Below are 15,130 nucleotides of genomic sequence, written 5' to 3' on the forward strand. Positions count from 1 at the left end.
TTTGCTTACAGAGTCATTTTACCCAGGGCATTAAAGTTCATTATAGAAGAAGAGTTGTTGTTGTTGTTGTTTAAAAAAAAGAAAAGAAAAAGAAAAAGAAACATTCTAAGTGTGGACAGGATTTTTAAGAAACGTTCCTTTATTAAAATCTACTAAGAACCACACCTCTGTGCTTACGAGTTAGTGTGGCTACAAATGTAGAATCAGCACACACATTCATGAACAATAGTATTGTTTATCCTATAGTCGAGTAATTTTAAAATTTCCTTTTTTTTTTTTGGGAGACAGGGTATTGCTCTGTTGGCCAGGCTGGCATGATCATAGCTCACTGCAGCCTCGATCTCCTGGGCTCAAGTGATCCTCCCACCTCAACCTCCCAAGTAGCTAAGACTCTAGGCAGGAATCACTACGCCCAGCTAATATTTTAATTTTTTTGTAGAGATGGGGGTCTCATTACATTGCCCAGGCTGGTCTCAAATTCCTGGCCTCAAGTGATCCTTCCACCTTGACTTCCCAAAGTGTTGGGATTACAGGCATGAGCCACTGTGCCTGGCATAATTTTAGAATTCTTAAGTTCAAATCAGAAGGGAAATAAGCATATAAAAGGCAAGAATTAGCAGCCTGCTGTTGGTATAGTGGACCCAGGTTATAATCATGCTCATTAGGATAAATGGTGTTCCTCAAATAACACTGCATGTAATGAAAGTCTAAAAACTCTTATTCCTTATTTATCCAGGAGGCAGGTGAATGTTCTGATCTATAGTAGCCAAAGTGAAAGGGGTTTTTGCTGTATTTTGTTTTATTTTTCTGTTGTTACTTGCTTCTAAAACTAAAACAAAAATATTCCTTGTGGGAGATGCTTCCAAAACTCAGTACCCGTTGGTCTAACTAACCTTGGCAGTAAGAAAAAATTGCTGCAAACTTTTCCCCGTGTATTTTTGACTACTATTTATAGTACATTGGTAATAAGCAAGTCTTTGATTAACATCAGACATTTCTATCTTCAGCTGGGATTCATTTTAATGGTTGAAGCAATTTTATTATTAAAAAAAAACCACTTCTGTGCCTCACATTTACACTTAGCTGATGGACTCTTAGGGCAATCCAAACAAAGAAAGGATTTAGGGTCAAACATCAAAAGGAACATCCTAGTGATGACATGTGAGGTACAGGGTAGGAAGAGGAATACAAAAGTCATTTCCAGGTGATTTTATAGCAGTACATTTTCTGATATTGCTTTATACGTTACACTTTAGTTGGGGGAAAATTGTGTCCACATACAGGCCTATCCTCAGGCAGATTCTCAACAAGTTATTAAAAACATTTAATTCTGCTTCAGAGTAAGCGGAAAAAATGAGCTACAGTAGATCCTCCCATCTCAAAAAGTATCATTAGTAGTAAAGCATCTAAATCTGCCATAAATTGTTAAAATTATGGAGGCACACCATGAATTTGTTTATTACTTAATATATAAGACAGTTTTTATTCTTTTTCTCACTGAACAAAACAAACACACAAAAGAATAAGTTTTGAATGTATCAAGTTTTTGTTTTGATTTTGAGACAGAGTCTCATTCTGTCGGCCAGGCTGGAGTGCAGTGGCACAATCTCAGCTCACTGAAACCTCTGTCTCCTGGGCTCAAGCAATTCTCCTGCCTCAGCCTCCTGAATAGCTGGGATTACAGGCATGTGTCACCATGGCCGGCTAATTTTTGTATTTTTAGTAGAGATAGGATTTCACCATGTTGACCAGGCTGGTCTCAAACTCCTGACCTCAGGTAATCCACCTGCCTCAGCCTCCCAAAGTGCTGGGATTACAGGTGTGAGCCACTGCGCCCTGCTGATCGTATCAAGTTTTACAGACCAGTGCTAGTCGATGGCCAGCAGCTGGCCAAGACAGGAATTTTAATGTAGACAGTTTCTATGATGTGTTTGTTGGTCAGCAAACCATGATAGAGTACCCATCATAGATCAGGTATTGTTGTGAAGTAAAGGGTATTCAAAATGAATAAGACCTGGTTGCTGTTCTCAGGATCATAGCAGATCATTTTCTGGTCTTTGAGAACTTGGCAAATCCCATTTATTTTCTGGCAAACTTCTCTGTTCCAGTATAGGAACAATTTATTATAATTCACAACCCATATTAAAATGAATTTTACCCAACAGCTTGCGAATGCAACACTGGTTTCTCTTTTTTTGAGTGGTAGAAATAAATGTCATATATTAAGCTTTGAGTGTGGAGGCAAAAAATTAAGCTAAGCAGCTTAACATCTCCTCAAAAATGTCTGATGATCTAACAGTATATATCTGCCGTATACATGTAAAGCAGGAAGTCATGTAAAACAAAAATATGATTATAAAAATATATACCCTGCCAGGTTTACTGTATGAAAGGTATATAAAAAAATATCCCATCAACAAAATCTCATATGTAAATGATCTGTATAACAGATTTAATATGTACCCCACCAACTACTGCTGGGTCATGAACAACCAAGAAAACAGAAGTGCTTTCATATTTGGTTCACTGTCATAAGAAAGTAAGTTGGGGTGATATTCTTTAGACTTAAAAAAATTTTTAATTTTTTAACTTACATTTCTGAATCAGGTTCTCACTCTGTCTTCTAGGTTGGAGTGCAAAGGCATACTCTTAGCTCACTGTATCCTCAAATTCCTGGCCTCAAGTGATCCTCCTGCCTCAGCCTCCTAAGTAGGTGGGATTACAGGAACATGCCACCATGCCTAATTTTTTAAAAGAATTTTTTGTAGAAATGAGGTCTGTGTTGCCCAGGCTGGTCTTGAACTCCTGGCCTCAAGGGATCCTCCTGCCTTGGCCTCTCAAAGCACTAGGATTACAGGCGTGAGGTACTGCACCTGATCCTAGATTTCTTTTTTTAATAAAGCAGTTATAAAAGATCTATAAAATGTTAACAATGAAAGAGAACAGAATAAACAAACAAAAAGACGTCCACAGTTATTTAGCTTAAAACTAAAAGTGGCAAAAGCAGTAATGATTGAGGGGGAAAAAAGCTAAACTGGATGTACTTTGATTCCAGGTAATTTTTTTAGCTAAAAAACATTTTTTAAAGGTTTAATCCTGATATTGAAAAAAGAAATAAAAAATATAAATAGAAAACCAAAATGATTGTTTAAAGGGAAAGCAAACATTCCACGTGTAATTACTTTATTTCAACACCTTTAAGTCACCTGAGTCATATTATCACACTTAAGAAACACTGTGCCAATCCCAGATCTACGTCTATGCACTAGAGTATTAAGCATGCGTGATGACTAAGGTGGTGATGCTTCAGCTATCGATGCATTGGCCCTAGGTCCGAGGTGCTAGCTACAGGTCAGGCAATTGGCAATCACAGGGATGTCTGTACCAGCTTTTCTAGTACCACCAAAAGTTATGAAGTGGTGGTCCAGGCCTGCTAAATCGAGAGAGGAGAATGATGATTCAACAAAACCACCTGGAGACAGAATGTAAAACAATGATTTTTCAAAGTAAATTTAAAAAAAAAGGTTATCATATTCACACAAATAAAAAAAATAAAAACTGACACACTATGTAAAATTCCAGGGGTATTGAATTTACAGTACAAAAATAAAGCCTTTCAGTAAATCCAAATTTCAATATGATTTTATGTCCATTCAGAAAGGAGGAAATAGCTTAGCCATTTACTATTTCTAGCTCAATAAACCTATACATTTTCTTACAGAGCATTAGTGTTGCATATACTTGAGGGTCAGAATACATAAGCTCATAGTATTGATTCTGGTCAGTCAATATAACTATAATCCTTCCAGAGAAAAAGATAAAACTAGTTAACTTATTCCATAATCCTGAAACCCTAATGCAATTAGAAGACTAAAATAATGTAGTGTTGAAGCTAGCATGTTTATTTGGAAACACTACATAGATTTCTCCCTTTAAGGAATTTTGTAACATGAGAAAATTAGCCTGTGTTAAGGGAAAGAGACCCTTACTTCTTATCTCCATCACCCTCTTATCCTCAAATAGTGAAAGATTCATTTAATTGTTGTTTAATTATTTCAGCAGGATTTTTGTTTCGCAAACATAGATTTAGAAGAAAGAGGGAAACACACTGTTACTTTCAGGAAAATAGAGACTAATTTTGAAAGTGGTCACTGTTTACCTGCACTGTGGATGCTAGGGCTCCCATGGAGAGAGCCTCCCCACGACCAACAGTTACGCTTCTGTTTTGGCTTCTGGCTCCTTTCCATTGTGCGCCGTACCACAGCTTCATGGCGTTCCTTAAATGGAATAGAAGAGCCGAGGATTAGATTCCAGCTGGTTGTTTGAAGCTTCTTCAATTTAAGGCAGAATGGAGTGAGGAGTACTACTTCAATTCCCACTCTACTATTCTTGATCTCTAGTTGAACTTCTATACCATAAGGTGAGACTAGTGTCAACCTGGGAGGGTCACTTTAGTCATTAGGTCCCAGTTCATAAAGCCCTTGGTGAACAACAGGCATTCAAATAAACGATGCCTACTACTAGGGTGTGATGCTTTCATGAACACACGTAAGCATGGTAGTGCAGGTCTTAGCTTCAACTGATGCTTAACACATATGATACCATATTTAAAAAACAGTTCAGAATCTGAGAACATGGGTAACCCTGACCCCATGACTTATTGAGTTGTATGACCTTGTGTAACTTACCCACTCTGAGTCTAAATTTCTATTTTTATACAAACTGACATATAATGCATGCTAAAGGATTGAGTAAGGGTTAAATGAGATAATCTATGTGTAAATGTTTGCAAATGGTAAAGACTACAGAAACTCAATTACTTGGAGTGGTCTTAATACTCAGTACAGACGAATTGCACTTCAATAAGTTATAGGTTTGGACCAGAGAAATGGGCTTTTAAAGTTTCTGTGGCAATAATAATCAGCCCATTCACTACCTCTCCCACCCTGAACTCCCTAGAAACTATAGCCATCTGTAAAGCTGATCACTCTGAAACCATTTTGCTTTGCACCCTGCACCTGATTGCAAAGTTTCACAGAAAGTTTGCTGCATGTCTGAACTAGAGGAGCCACTCATATTCTTCCCGGGGGCGGCTCACTTTGTCCTCCTCAAGTCTCTGCCTCCGCTTCTCCTCCACGGCAGCCCTCCTCCGCTCCTCCTTCTGCCTCTGCTCCTCCAACCTCTTCTTCCGCTCTTCCAGGTGCTTCTCGTAGTGCTGCCTGGCTCGCTCTTCTCTTTCTAACCACACTATTTCTCTTGCAGCTTTGGGGAGGGTAAAAAAAAAAAAAAAAAGAGGGAAATCAAATACAGGCAGGTTGCAAACTTGAATAGTTAGGGCTGTATTGAGTGGTCTACAATGAACAAATACGGGTTCTTTGGTTTTGTATTAACCAAGCATGGCCTTTGCTTCCCTAAAATTTCCAAGAAAAATGTATTACTGTTAATTTTTAGCATAATTTAATATGTTAACAATGAGATTGAAGATGTACTGAATTCCACTCTTTGGGAATGCAAGCAGCCCTCTAGTTCATACGTAGAATAAGGCATTAACCACATGCTCTAGTCTTAATCCTGAAAATCAATAGTACCATCTGTCTCTCTTTTTTATTATAAAACAATGTGATATCCTCCAGTCTATGACTACATTTTTTCCAACATGGCATTGGTTCTGAGTATTAAAAGGATTTGGGAGAAAATAATTAGTTGATGAAAGATATCTGAAGTGCCTTACAGGTCTATCACATTGAGTCAGCTCAGGGATGGGAAGCACCGAACAAGCAGGTGGCCTTGTGTCTGAGGAGCTCACAATCTAGTTAGGTAAGACTTAACCATATCAAAAACTGGATGAAAAATACAATCCAAAATTATCGTTCAACAATAGGATGCATTTTTTCTTCTTTATATAATACAGGTTCTTTCCTCATTTTAGGAAAAGATGTGCCCCCTCAAAGCTATTTCAATATGCTGCTTCCTTCAGCGGTAATAGCTAAAAATATCTATGAGTTATTAATACTGTAGGCAAAAGGAAAAAACTCAAACAACATTTAAAGTGTAAATCTTGAGACACTACATGGCATAGAAATTAAAATGTTACTTTTTAAAAGAAAAAACAGGCCAGGTGCAGTGGCTCATGCCTGTAATCCCAGCACTTTGGGAGGCTGAGGGGGGCAGATCACTGGCGGTCAGGAGTTCGAGACCAGTCTGGCCAACATAGTGAAACCCCATCTCTACTAAAAATATAAAAATTACGAGGGTGTGGTGGCATGTGCCTGTAGTCCCAGGTACTTGGGAGGCTGACGTGCGAGAATCACTTGAACCTGGGAGGCAGATGTGCAGCAAGCCGAGATTGTGCCACTGCACTCCAGCCTTGGACGACAGAGTGAGATTCTGTCTCAAAAAAATAAAAGAAAATACATAAATTTAGAATATTTTGGTTTCCTCTAAATGTTTAATATTAAAGAATGCATTTCTGATACCATTAAATCTTTCCAAAGTTAGTCATTTGAGGACGAAATCTACTGAAAGTGATCGGCACTGACTTTATTTTAGGTGAAGAAAAGGACAAGGACAAATTCAAGGTGAGTTTGTTCTCCCGGCATCATTCAGGGTGGTTTGTGAAGTGAACTGGGACTGGTTCTCCCAGCAGCTAGGCCACTAACTGGCGCTGAGATCTCAGACATGTCCATTTGGATTTTAGCTTTCTTTTGCTTAAAATGAGGACACTGGTCTTCAAGGTTCCTACCAATTTTCAAAGCTCATTGTTCTAAGGAAATTCTCAAGCTCAAGTTAAAAACTCACTTCAATAAAAGGCATATAGTATACACAATAAGTATTTACTGAACGGCTGAAAAAATAAATACCACTGTGAGAACACACCTTAAAAGTTAACAGAAGTAGAACATAATTCTGATACTTTCTTAAGATGCACTTACTTTGCTCACACACACTAGTGCACATAATACCTTTTGGATTTTCTACATGGGAATACCTTACTGGAAGGCTTTTAATGATATTAAACATTTTAAATCACTTAAAAAGGTGGATAAATTTTGACAGTGATAGCTTTTGTCAAAGCTTAAACAACACAAAATAATAAACGGTAAAACAACTGTCTTCCTCTAACCTGAGATCCTGTTACATTCCACCTCCAACTTTTTGACAATGTACACCACGCACCTTGTACCAAAGTACACTTACTGCTCTGCATCTTGCTCTTTTTGAGGCAGGGTCTCACTCTGTTGCCGAGGCTGGAGTGTAGTGGCACAATCATGGCTCACTGCAGCTTTGACCTCCCAGGCTCAGGTGATCCTCCCATCTCAGCCACCTGGGTAGCTGGGACTACAGGTGTGCACCACTATGCCCAGCTAATTTTTTGTATTTTTAGTAGAGATGGGATTTTGCCATATTGCCCAGGCTGGTCTTGACCTCCTCAGCTCAAGGGATCCACCTGCCTTGGCCTCCCGAAGTTCTGGGATTACAGGAAGGAGCCACCGCACCCAGCCTGCATCTTGCTTTTTTTTTTTTTTCACTTAAAATATATCTTAGAGACTTTTCTATATCAACACATGAAACATGAATCTAACAATCTTTTTAATGGCTATATAGTATTTTATTGTCTATATACTATACCTTATTTTATATAACCAGTTACCTACTGAGTGATAGGTTATCTAAGTTATTTCCAGTATTTTAAGAATTCAGACCCTGAGCAGTAACAATGTGCTGTCGTAAATCTCTATGTAGATGTGTGAGCATGTCCATGTAGAATAGCTGAATCAAAGGGAACATACATTTAAAATTTTGATAGATACTGTCATACTGTCCTCTGTGGAGGTCATATCAATTTATATACCCACCAACAGTGTATGATGGTCATAGGCAGAAGAATCAGATGTGTACCTTGAGATATTCAGTATGATAAATCTATTTTTTAACTTTTAGCCTTCAAACTACATAGACTTTGAGTTTTATATCCCATTTTGAGGGAAATTTCAAATTCTTTGAGGACATTTATGAACATAATATTTTCCTCTCCTATAAGAGATCCAGAAGCCAACAAGAGAAAATAAGAAATAAAGATGTTTATAAAATATTAAGAATATATTTAAAAGCTGGTAAGATAAATTTGTAAAATAAGAGTTAATTCACAAATCAATTTTTCTTAAATAATGTTTTCATCAGGCTTTCTGGCTTATTAATACATGGCTCTATTTCTTCACTAAATTTAAACTCCTCTGATTTCTACAGTCCTATTTTGGCTTTAATATCCTTATTTGGCCTTCCTCCCCACTGCTCTCCAAAATAGCCTCTGCATTCTAATTAGATCCCATCTCCTTAATGCACCTCCCCTCAAACCATGCTTCTCCCAGATCTTTGCCTCTGTTATTTTCCTGTTGGGAAAGCTGTCATCATTTTTTATCCAAGCAGATCCATCTTTTAAGAAGGCATACTCATAATTGTAATATATGTCAGAATTACTGTTGGAACTGTGTAGGGGGAAGGGGAAAGTGTCTAGTTCAAACGCAGATTCCAGAGCTCCACCTCTCATATTTAGAGGTGCTAATTCTAGGATGAGGCCCAGTAATTTGATTTTGGATAAATATCGCAGGTAGTTGAGACAAGTGACCCATGGATGGCATTTGGAGAAACGCTGTACTCTAAGGTCTTCCGCAGAAGTGTCATCTCTTCCAGAGCTCACTGCTGATCTTGTGACATCTACCACAAACTTTAGCATTTCTCTTTTTCTATCTACGTATCTGTGTATTTATTTTAGAGCCAGGGTCTTGCTCTGTCACCTGGGCTGGAGTGCAGTGGTGTCATCACAGCTCATTGCAACCTCAAACTCCTGAGCTCAAGCAATCCTCCTGCCTCAGCCTCCTAACGGGGACTACAGGTGCATGCTACCACATTCAGCAAAATTTTTTTTTCTTTTTTGTAGAGATAGGGTCTCACTACATTGACCAGGCTGGTCTCAAACTCCTGGCTTCAAGAGATGCTCCTGTCTCAGCCCCCTGAGTGCTGGGATTACAGGCCTGAGCCACAACACCTGGCCTAGCATTTCTTATGTTCTGATTTCTCTGCAGCAAAGGTAATTTTTTTTTTTTTTTTTTTGAGACAGAGTCTCACTCTGTTGCCCAGGCTGGGGTCCAGTAGCGCAATCTTGGCTCACTGCAACCTCTGCCTCCCAGGTTCAAGCAATTCTCCTGCCTCAGCCTCCCGATTGGCTGGGACTACAGGTGTATGCCACCACACCCAGCTAATTTTTGGTATTTTTAATAGAGATGGGGTTTCACTGTGTTAGCCAAGATGGTCTCGATCTCCTGACCTCGTGATCTGCCCACCTCGGCCTCCCAAAGTGCTAGGATTACAGGCGTGAGCCACTGTGCCTGTCGAGAAAGTACATTTTTTTAAAGAAAACCTTTCCACCTGCAGGTGACTGATTTTTATTGAGCCTCTTTTTAAAGCTTTTTAGTGGCTGTATGGTATTTCATTGTCTATGCACATTATTTTTTATAACCAGTTACCTATTGATAGGTTTAATTTTATTTTTTATGTTTTTTATTGATGTAGAATAACTGTACTATTTACAGGGTACATGTGATATTTTGATACATGCATACAGTATGTAGTAATCAAATCAGGGTATCTAGGATACCTACCACCTCAGACATTTATTACTTCTTTGTGTTGGGAACATTTCAAATCTTCTCTTATAGATATATCATATATATAATAAATTATTGTTAACAGTCATCCTATTGTGCTATTGAATACTAGAATTTATTCCTTCTATCTAGCTGTGTTTTGTACCCATTAACAAACCTCTTTAACCGCCCACCTTTTATTCCCAGCCCCTGGCAAGCACCACTCGACTCACTACCTCCATGAGATCACTTTTCTTTAGTTCCCACATATGAGTGAGAACATGGAATATTTGTCTTTCTGTGCCTGTCTTACTTCTAACACAGTGACCTGCAGTTTTTTTTTTTTTTTTTTTTTTTTTTTGAGACGGAGTCTTGCTCTGTCACCCAGGCTGGAGTGCAGTGGCGCAATCTCGGCTCACTGCAAGCTCCGCCTCCCGGGTTCACGCCATTCTCCTGCCTCAGCCTCTCCGAGTAGCTGGGACTACAGGCGCCCGCCACCACGCCCGGCTAATTTTTTGTATTTTTAGTAGAGACGGGGTTTCACCGTGGTCTCGATCTCCTGACCTCGTGATCCGCCCGCCTCGGCCTCCCAAAGTGCTGGGATTACAAGCGTGAGCCACCGCGCCTGGCGCGACCTGCAGTTTTATCCATGTTGTTGTAGATGACAGTGTTTCATTCTTTTTTATGGTTGAATAATATTCCATTGTATATATATATATCACATTTTCTTTATCCATTCATCCATGGATGGACACTTAGGTTACTTCTATATCTTGGCTATCGTGAATAGTCTGTTAGATATTCTGATTTCCTTTCTTTGGGCTATATATCCAGTAGTGGGATTGCTGGGTCATCCTGTAGTTCTATTTTTAGTTTTTTGAGGAGCTTCCATACTGTCTTCCATAGTGGCTACACTAATTTACATTCCTATAGCAGTGTACTGGTGTTCCCCTTTCTCTGCATCTTCATCAGTACCTGTTATTTTTTGTCTTTTTGATAACAGCCATTCTAACTGGGGTGCTATGTCTCATTGTGATTTTGATTTGCATTACCCTGATAATTAGTGATGTTGAGCATTTTTGCAGATGCCTGTTGGTTATTTCTATGTCTTCTTTTGAGAAATGCTATTCAGATCATTTGCCCATTTTTAATTTGGAATTTTTTTTTTTTTTTGCTATTGAGTTCCTTACATATTCTGGTTGTTAATGCTTTGTCGAATAAATAGTTTGCATATATTTTCTCTCATTCTATTCACTGTCTCTTCTGTTGTTTCCTTTGCTGTGCAGAAGGTTTTTGGCTTCATGTAATCCTATTTGTCTGTTTTTGCTTTCGTTGCCTTTGCTTTTGATGTCTTACCCCAAAACTCTTTGTTCAGACCAATGTCCTGAAGCATTTCCCCAATGCTTTCTTCTAGTAGTTTCGTAGTTTCAGGTTACATTGTAGTCTATAATCCATTTTGAGTTGATTTTTGCATATGGTGAGAGATAGGGGTCTAGTATCATTTTTCTGCATATGGATTATCCAGTTTTCCCAGCACCATTTATTGAAGAGACTGTCCTTTCCCCACTGAATGTTCTTGGTACCTTTGTTGAAAATCAGTTGGCTGTAAATACATGCCTTTATTTCTGAGTTCTCTATTCTGTTCCATTGGTCTATGTGTCTGCTTTTATGGCAGTACCATGCTGTTTTGGTTATTATAGTTGTGTAACCAGAGCTTAATATTTTGAAGTCAGGTCATACCATGCCTCCAGCTTTGTTCTTTTTGCTCAGGATTGCTTTGACTATTTGGGGTCTTCTGTGGTTCCATTGGTATTTTGGTAGGAATTGCATTGAATCTGTAGATCACTTTGAGTATGGTCATTTTCACAATATTAATTGTTCCAATTCATGAACATGAGATGTCTTCCACTATTTTGTGACCTTTTCAATTTTTTTCATCAGTGTTTTCAGTTTTCCTTGTAGCAAACTTTTACCTCCTTGGTTACATTTATTCCTAAGTATTTTATTTTATTTTTATAGCTACTTTAAATGGGATTGCTTTCTTGATTTCTTTTTCCACTGGTTTGTCACTGAGTTACAGAAACACTACTGATTTTATGTTAATTTTGTACCTTGCAATTTTACTGAATTAATTTATCCATACTTAGAGATTTTTGGCGAAGCTTTTAGGGGTTTTTATATATAAGACCATGTTGTCTGCAAACAGGGACAATTTTACTCCTCCTTTCCAATTTGGATGGTCTTTATTTCTGTCTCTTGCCTAATTGCTCTGGCTAGAATCTTCTTGTGTGTGCTCTCCATAGTGCCTTTCAGAACTTGAACATATCCAAGGGTCTTAATAATTATTTTATAATTCATTGGGAAATACTTCCTGATTCATTCACCCATAACTGTTTGGTCTTGGGTAAATTGCTTAACCTCCCGATTCCTCAGTTTTGTCAGATCAAGACGTGGGTAAAAAGAGGATCTTTCTCATAAATTCACCATAAGGATTAACAAAATAATTACACTTAATATGGTTAGAATACTTTTCTGCATATAGTAAACATTCAGTAAATATTAGCTACTGTTGTTTTTGTCGTCATCATCATTATAATTTCAGTTTTGAAAATTAAAGGTAGTTCTTAAGGTTGTGCTATAAATCACAGTAGGGCTAGACATTATTGCAACAATAATTAGTTTTACCCCAAATAATCTTTTAAAGGAAGAATATTTCTTTGTCTATCCAACTTTTATTGAATTCCGCTACTACTTTCTACCGGGAAGTGCGATCCTAATGCAGTGCTTTCTTTAAACAGTCACACAGCAAATAGGCAAATTAAACAACACTTGCCATTTGCAGAGCATGCCGGTGAGTGCAGACTTATTGCTAAATATAGGTCATGCAATATTTTAAATGGAAGGATAACAAAGTATTTCGATATTTTAATAAAAATAAAAAGTTAATTTATTCTAAGAGATTTAATACTTTAATACCTGGCCCTTCCACAAAAAGTTTTTTTTTAAAGGGAAAAAAATAAAGTTTAAAAAATAAGTTAGAAGGTGTAAAATCAAGCCTATTAGGGTTAAGAATTTCAGAATAGGTTAAAATACTCCCTATGGATAATGTTGAGGTTATGTATTTTCTCATTAAGAAATGATAATTTTGAATACACGAAAAAATTCAGCAACTGTTATTGACTGAATTGTTCCCTGCCCACCTCACCCCCACCCCCGCCCACCTCGCCCCCACCCCCGCCAAGTTCATATGCTGAAGCTCTAACCCCCAAGGTGAATACATTTGAAAACAGGACCTTTAGGAGGTAATTAAGACTAAATGAGGTCATAAAGATGGCACCCTAACCTAACAGATTCAGAGGAAATACCATGTGAGGACAAAGTGGCCCACTGTAAGACAGGAAGAGAGCCCTCACCAGAAGCTGAACTTGATCTTGGACTGCGCAGCCTCCAGAGCTGTGAGAAAATAAATTTCTGTTGTTTAAGCTACCCAGTCTATGGTATTTTGTTATGGCATCCCTAGTAGATGAATACAACTCATTCAGTATTCAAATCATTAACAATCACTTAATTTCATAAAGAGGCAGCTCTGTAAAAGAACAGTATGTCCAAAAAATGAACTGTGATTAATATTAATCTTTACTCTTCTGAAGTCACAATTTATCCCTGGCCTATGGGATCACATTATAAAATGAAATGAAAATCCACTGTAGACCCTGAAATACTGGACACAAACGAGTCAGTCCCATCCCTGAGCTGCTGACACCAAGATATTTTAATGACACTGTAACAATATATCAGTACCACACAAAGGAGAAATCCACTATCAATCTAGACTCCATGTAGAAATACACAGTGATGCTGTATGAAAAGGAATTAAAAATGAAAAGCAGGTACTGTGGTGGATAGAGGACAGTTTCTGGCTTCATAGGAACTTGGGCCCACCCCCAGTCTTGCCACTTACAAGCTATGTGCCACTGAACAAGTAATGACTTCTGTGGCCTTGTTCCCCCAAGTTACTATGGCACCAACTTCCTGACAGGGCTGCTTTGTGGCTCACAGTAACATATAAAGCACTTAGCATAGTGCCATGTACATTGCAGGGATTCAATAAATGCAGACAATGATAGCCTTTACAATAATCAATAATTCCTGTCCAACTGTCATGTAGAGTGATATGGTTTGGCTCTGTGCTCCCACCCAAATCTCATCTTGAATTGTACTCCCATAATTCCCACGTGTTGTGGGAGGTACCCCATGGGACATAATTTGAATTGTGGGAGTAGTTTCCCCCATATTGTTTTTGTGCGATCTGAAGGTTTTATCAGGAGTTTCCACTTTTTCATCTTCCTCATTTGCTCTTGCCACCACCATGTAAGAAGTGCCTTTCGCCTCCTGCCATGATTCGGAGGCCTCCTCAGCCATGTGGAACTCTAAGTCCAATTAAACCTCTTTTTCTTCCCAGTCTCGGGTATGTCTTTACCAGCAGTGGGAAAATGGACTAATACATAGAGCATGCAGCTAACAGGAAGAAACTCAGGTAGAACAGGGAACTCAGTGCACTCATGGGTTGTGTGTAACACTCCACATGCCCCTGTCATCACATTCAACAATCTAGAGTCCAGCCTGGTCCCTCTGAATAGGCTTACTTCTGTATCAGGGGAGCATATATCTCACTGCTGTATGAGAGAAAAAAAAAGGTGACATTCAGAGACTAGAGAAATATCATCACTTAGCCTCTGAAATATTCAGACCTGTTGTCCCAGTTTCATACTAAGATATAGAAAGATTATGGGTAACACTGGCTAGCAAAATAGCCAGTAATATAATGAAGAGTCAGAAAGTGAAAAGTGATGAGAACATCTGAGTTTGGGTCTTGAGTCTGCTACTAATTCTGTGTGATCTTGGGAAAATTAGCCAAACTCTCCTACTTCTACATTAGAAAGAGTATACAAAATGATCTCCAAGATCTCTTCCAACTAACTCCCATGACTTGATTTTTTTGTTTTTACCTATGAGGACATGCGTGGGATTACAATTAGATTCCTTTTCTTTTTCTTTTTTTCTTTTTTTGTGAGACAGGGTCTTGCTCTGTAACTCAGGCTGAAGTACAATGGCATAGTAATGGCTCACTGCAGCTTCGACCTCCCAGTCTCAAGTGATCCTCTGGCCTCAGCTCCTGAGTAGCTGGGACTACAGGCACACGCCACCATGTCTGGCTCGTTTTTTTGTTTTTTTTTTTTATTATTCCTTGTGGAGACAGAGTCTTGCTGTGTTGTCCAGGCTGGCCTCAAACTCCTGGGCTCAAGCAATCCTCCTGCCTTGGCCTCCCAAAGTGCTGGGATTATAGGCATGAGCCACTGTGCCTGGTCCAGTTTCCTTTTGTTTTCATTTTGAATGTTAAAATTTTAACCTTTATGCTTTATCTCAATAATTGTTGTGATTACTTATATTCAAATACATGTCATTTTCATATTATACGCTGACTG

At 38.5% G+C, this 15,130-nt stretch overlaps 1 protein-coding gene and 1 long non-coding RNA gene across 13 annotated transcripts in view; both read right to left on the bottom strand.

Moving 5' to 3' along the window:
• MAP7 (microtubule associated protein 7) overlaps positions 1-15,130 on the bottom strand; it is a 221,941-nt gene that overhangs the window by 41,828 nt on the left and 164,983 nt on the right. For all 12 annotated transcript variants that reach the window (XM_063622358.1, XM_063622360.1, XM_063622349.1 and 9 more), the window contains exons 4-5: positions 5,099-5,262; positions 4,160-4,277 (exon numbers count right to left, since the gene is read on the bottom strand). In XM_063622358.1, coding sequence (XP_063478428.1) covers positions 4,160-4,277; positions 5,099-5,262 — 282 coding nt within the window. The remainder of the gene's footprint in view (positions 1-4,159; positions 4,278-5,098; positions 5,263-15,130) is intronic.
• On the bottom strand, positions 7,213-12,829 carry LOC134733435 (uncharacterized). Its single transcript, XR_010116869.1, has 2 exons — positions 10,280-12,829; positions 7,213-9,972 (listed from the first exon to the last, which is right to left on the bottom strand). It is a non-coding gene; the product is annotated as an uncharacterized lncRNA (long non-coding RNA).

This window comes from Symphalangus syndactylus, chromosome 2 (genome assembly GCF_028878055.3).
Source record: "Symphalangus syndactylus isolate Jambi chromosome 2, NHGRI_mSymSyn1-v2.1_pri, whole genome shotgun sequence".
In the NCBI taxonomy this organism is placed as follows: Eukaryota; Metazoa; Chordata; class Mammalia; order Primates; family Hylobatidae; genus Symphalangus; species Symphalangus syndactylus.